Below are 5,421 nucleotides of genomic sequence, written 5' to 3' on the forward strand. Positions count from 1 at the left end.
CTTGAAGCCAAGATGTCCAGCAAACGGGCCAAGGCCAAGACCACCAAGAAGCGGCCCCAGAGAGCCACATCCAATGTCTTTGCGATGTTTGACCAGTCCCAGATCCAGGAGTTCAAGGAGGCCTTCAACATGATTGACCAGAACCGGGACGGCTTCATCGACAAAGAGGATTTGCATGACATGCTGGCCTCGCTGGGTGAGCAGGACGGGTGAGGCCCCAAGTGGGCGGGGAAGGTAGTGGGTTTGTTGGGCACTCATGGAACATTTCCTACAGAGTGACATGGGCACCCACCCTGGACAGTAGGTGCCACTCTTTGCTCCATTTAACAGGCAGGGAAACTGAGGCACAACAGTTTAGGCCTGGATTTGAACCCAGCCACACTGTCCCCAGAGCAGGTCTACTGTAGGTAGATTTGTGGATTGGATGCCTTGTAACATTTAAAGAAAACGTCCAGTGGCTAAAAAAAAGTTTGAACTGCATGGACTTCTGTTCTACAGATGGGAAAGTGAGGCTTAGCGGGGAAGCCAGAGCATATCCCACCTGGAGAGGTCACCTGTGCCAGGCTTCGTTCCTCTTACCTCAGTGACTTCCCCAGAATCAGAATCTTGGAGTTGAAAGAATTCAAGAATGGAATACAAATGGCCATTGTTCAGATGAGGAAACTGAGACCCAGAGGCCAGACCTCCAGACACCCCTCAAGTTGTGGGTCTGCCACATGTGCTAGCCACACACACCCACTCTCGGTCCCAGTTACCTCATCAGGGTGAGAGCACCTGGACCCATCACTGGCTGGGGGAGCAGAGCAGGCAGCTATAGTAGTTTGGGTCAGGCCCCAAACTGTAGGGCCAGCTAAGCTTGAGTCAGTCCCTGGCACTGCCCCTCAAGACTGAGCAGCCCCACCGTGTGCCAGCTTTCCTTCCTGTGCGGTGGTGATTGTGGCCCTCAGGTGCACCCCCCACCCCTGAAGGGTGCTGGGAGGTCCCCACCCGGGGTGCCAAACCTCTCCTTCCAGCTTCAGGTTAGATTTCCTCCCTAGGTCACCACAGAAAGGAGTTTATGAGGGGAGGGGCAGTGGTCCTGATGTCATAACTCCTCTGGGACCACAGCCAGCCTGTGGGGATACAGCAGGTATGTGAGGCGCAGAGGAGACAGGGACATGAAGACTCATTTCATTTATTGGGTAACATCCCGTACCCAGGGCCCTGGACCCCCGAGTCCTGATGCCAGCTCTGACGTCTACCAGAAAACCCCATACTCCTAGGCTGCAGCTCATGTTAGTGGGCCTGCAGATCAGTCATGGCCTTCTGATTAAAATCATCATCCTTAGGTTAAAAAACAAGAGCAGTAGGGCCTCCCTAGTGGCGCAAGGGGTTAAGCACTGCACTATAAAGCAATCTTCAGCCTCTGCAGCACGAGTTTGATCCGTGGCCAGCCAGGGAGCAACCCACATGGTGCGGCAGACCTCTCCTGCTCCCCTCAGCAGTGTATTTCACTCAGTCTGCCTGTTCTGTTTCCCACTCTGTCTCTGGTGAGTTGTCTCACCCCCGGCATCTCTGACCTGTGCCCCAGCTCTTATATGCATAAATAAATCTTAAAAAAAAAAAAACACACACACACAAGAGCAGTAAATATAAGAAGGAGTTGCTCTGTGAGTGTTATCTTAAATCTCAAAGTAATCCTACTGGGTAGATGTGATTATTATTCTCATTTTACAAATGAAAAAACAGAGGTTCAGAGAGGTTAAGTAATTGCCCAAAGTAACACAGCTACTAAGTGTTACAGCTGGAATTTTAACCCAGTAGTAGATTCCAGAATCCACAGGGTCTTGCTGATCATTGTTTGTGTGTCTTAAAACCACTGCTGTATTCTTCATCACAATTCTCCTATAAGGTGGAGGTACCAAGACACAGATGCAAACCCAGACAGACCTGTATGACACCAAAGCTCGCTGGTTTTAACCACTTTGAACTGCGCCCGGAGTCTGGCTGCCTGGGTTCAAATGCCAGTTCCGCTCCTTACTTACGCTGTGTGACCCTGAACAAGTGACCTCACCTCTCTGTGCGTCAGGTTCCACACCTGCCAAGTGGGAATAAGAATGTTGACCTTGGAGAGAGGTGCAAGGGAAATGCAGTGAAGTGCATGGAGCATCAGACAGTGCTCAGCCAGCAGATGGTGGCTCTGGTTGTACTTTAGAATGCATGACCATCGGGACAGCTATCCAGAGCGAGGAGGAAAGTGGCCCAGAGCTGAAAGCCTGGAGGAGGGAGCCTGAAGGGCACAGGGGCATTAGAAATCTGGCCTCCCAGCACTGTGCTTTACAGTTCACAAAACTCCCCATCTCCTGCGGGTGGCCGTCTCCCCACTCTCACTCCAGGCTGTGAGGGGGCGTCAGGCAGTGGTCAGGGACAGGGCTGTGACAGCAGGTATAAATGCCCCATCCACTACAGGGAAGAACCCCACTGACGAGTACCTGGAAGGCATGATGAGCGAGGCCCCGGGACCTATCAACTTCACCATGTTCCTCACCATGTTTGGGGAGAAGCTGAACGGCACAGACCCTGAGGATGTGATCCGCAATGCCTTCGCCTGCTTCGATGAGGAGGCCTCAGGTGAGCAGTGTCTGGGTGGAGGCTGGATGGGGCTGGGGCTGGCACTCACACACAGTACCCCTGTGTATGCAAGTAGGACCTGGCTGCCCCCCAAAGACCAGAACAGAAAACAGCCATCTGCCAGTTTCAGTGACCACAACTATAAAAGACATGCTGCCTCCTTGGCTCCCTCCCCAGAAGGCTAGGTCAAAACAGCCCACAGTCACCAAAGCGTCCCGCTTCTTGAGTTCACCTGTTGCCCAGCACTCTCCCTCCACCTGCTTGAGAACTTTCCAGAAATCAAACCCTTTCATGCCCTTCTGACCAACAAGGTACAGAAACCAGAGCCCATCTCAGAGCTTCCAGACTTCCTGTCCCATCACCCACTCTTCCCAGGGTCAGGCCAGAGTGATGCTGGCAGCAGTAGTTTCAGTAATAACATCACTCAGGGGCCACTTCTGGCCTAAGCATGTTCAGAACATTTTCCTGAATATCTTTATGGCTCCCCACCAGGATGGCCTATTTTCATCTCCATTTTCTAAATCCAACAGACACAGAGCTGTTAAGTAACTTGCTCAAGATCACACAGCTAGAAAGAAGGGGGATCAGCATTCAGACTCAAGCAGTGGAACTCCAGGGCTCATGCTCTCAAAGCATGAGGAAGCTGACACCCCCACACTCAGCACCAAGTTTCTCACAAAAACACTTCGAAGACAGTCATGTGCAGAACTAACTCTCTCTGGGGTCCTGCCAAGTGACTAGGATTGTGTCTTTCTGACCTCTCCCCTGTTACAAGGTCTGCAAGGGCTGGTGGGGGGCTGAGGGACAGGAGGTACTGGGCATGTCCCAACCCAAGGCCTGCTCTCATGGACCCTGGCCCTGCCCCCAGGTGTTATCCATGAGGACCACCTACGGGAGCTGCTCACCACCATGGGAGACCGCTTCACAGATGAAGAAGTGGACGAGATGTACCGGGAGGCACCCATTGATAAGAAAGGCAACTTCAACTACGTGGAGTTCACCCGTATCCTCAAACATGGGGCCAAGGACAAAGACGATTAGGCCACCCCAGCCCCTGCCAGAGGCCAGGCCCCTGTCCCAGTCACCTACTCCCCACACACACTCGTCTGCACCAGTTCCTGCCTGTGACCTCTCAGGGGTTCCTCCCGCTGAGGGGTTAGGGGGCCAGTCCCCAGCAGAAGAAATGGGCCAAGAGAGCACAGTGCCAGGCAAGGGGCACAGAGCAACGTGAGGCAGGTGCCCCACCATGTCCTTCCAAGGAAGTCCCACCTCCTGAGGGCCAAGCCAGATGGCAGAGCCTGAAAGCACCAGGGAAGGTCCTCAAAAGAACCCAGGCCTCAGCTGCAACCTGCCCCTACAGGAAGAGCCCAGTCCTGGTCTGCAGGGCAGGTGAGCCCTCCCAGCCACTGCCACAAACACCAGCCTCACCAAGGTCCCCTCTCAGAGCACAGGGCCAGACCCCTGTGCTACACCCTGCCCAGCAGAACAGCCACACACACCCCCACACACTGGACGTGTGCTCCAGAGGATGCTGAACAGTGGATATTTGTCCCAGGGGAGGCAGAATCTCTAATAGAAGGCTGAACACTGCTTCGAGTCTGTGTGTCTGTGCTTGGGTGAAATAAGGGAATCCCAACCTCTCCCCCATCCTCAAGGACACCCTGTCCTCCCCTGCTGGCCAGGGGACAGATCGGTGAGACCAGCGCAGCAGGGGACAGTGCTGGTCCCTCCTGATCATGGGAGGGAGTTGGGAGAGCGGGCCATCAGGAATCCCAGGTAGCCAACCCTAGTGGGAAATTCCAGATGTCTAAGGGGTCAAGGTCACAGAGTCTTCAGCATGAGAGCTTGGCTCTCTGGTGGCACCTCAGTGCTCCTGGAAAGCCAGGTGGTCCCAGAAGAGCAGGGAGGCTTTGGGAATAGTAGGGACGGTGCATGCCAGAAGCCCAGGAGTGGAGGAGTTTAGTGAATTAATTCCCTGAGGTTAAGGGGGCAGCCACCAGATGCTCTCTAGGCTGCACCCACCATGGCAGGAGGGTCTGTATAGCAGGCCATAGCATTTTATATCCTGCATGCATGAGAGGCCGATGACAGGCGAATGATGGAGACACTGACACAAAAGCAGAAATGCTACTTGAAGAAACAGAAAGCCAAGAGGGCCAGGGACTGCCTGGGTGGCCTGGGACTGGAGATACCCCATCTACCCTCAGCAAAGGGCAGGAAGCTGGTGCTGGATCCAGCGTGGTCCTGCTGCCTTCCTAGGCTACCCAGAGTCAGCCAGCCACAGTGCACAGCACAGAGGCAAGGAAGAGAGAGCACTAAGGGGACCTACCCCGCCCAGGAGCCCTCGCCTCCCACAGGCCTCTGCCCAACCTTGTGGCTAGACCCTGCCAGAGCCTCCATGAAACCTCGCCTCTTGCTTCCAAATTAAAGCCCAGGAGCTCCTGCTCTCCAGATGGAGCCATCACCAAACAAGTTTCTAGCAGGTCTAAATACTGCCCAGACTCAGTCCTGACTCCAGACTTGACCTGACCCTAGACTGTGAGCCCTGGAAACCCTCAGCCTGGCCATGCACTCACTGCAGCTGGCCTGGAGGGAGGAGCCAGGCATCAGGCAGGCTTTGGGTGTCCCCCCAGGACTCCCAAGCACTGGCCACATATGCCAGACACCAGGGTCACAGGTCACTCTGTAGAGTCACTGAGCCACCAAAGGTCTTCCTGGGAAAAGGCAGAGACATGTCTTTGGGAACAAACCTCAGATTCCAATCCTGCACTAGACTGCTCCCCCCTACCCTAGAGAGGGCGAAAAGGCACC

General features: G+C 54.4%; 1 protein-coding gene across 1 annotated transcript; it reads left to right on the forward strand.

Annotated features, from left to right (window-relative positions):
- MYL9 (myosin light chain 9) lies at positions 1–4,183 on the forward strand. The gene is made up of 3 exons (XM_084247256.1): positions 1–196; positions 2,449–2,610; positions 3,479–4,183. Exons 1-3 carry the CDS (start codon positions 13–15, stop codon positions 3,649–3,651), a joined length of 519 nt encoding a protein of 172 aa, XP_084103382.1. The 5' UTR covers positions 1–12; the 3' UTR covers positions 3,652–4,183.
- Positions 4,184–5,421: the final 1,238 nt, after the last annotated feature.

Source organism: Talpa europaea (assembly GCF_964194135.1).
Source record: "Talpa europaea genome assembly, chromosome: 11".
NCBI lineage: Eukaryota > Metazoa > Chordata > Mammalia > Eulipotyphla > Talpidae > Talpa > Talpa europaea.

Bases quoted from the DNA above. Each gene is read 5' to 3' on its own strand.
- MYL9 (XM_084247256.1), top strand. From the start codon at position 13: ATGTCCAGCAAACGGGCCAAGGCCAAGACCACCAAGAAGCGGCCCCAG. The intron at 197-2,448 runs GTGAGCAGGACG...CATCCACTACAG, and splicing joins TGACATGCTGGCCTCGCTGG to GGAAGAACCCCACTGACGAG. The intron at 2,611-3,478 runs GTGAGCAGTGTC...CCCTGCCCCCAG, and splicing joins CTTCGATGAGGAGGCCTCAG to GTGTTATCCATGAGGACCAC.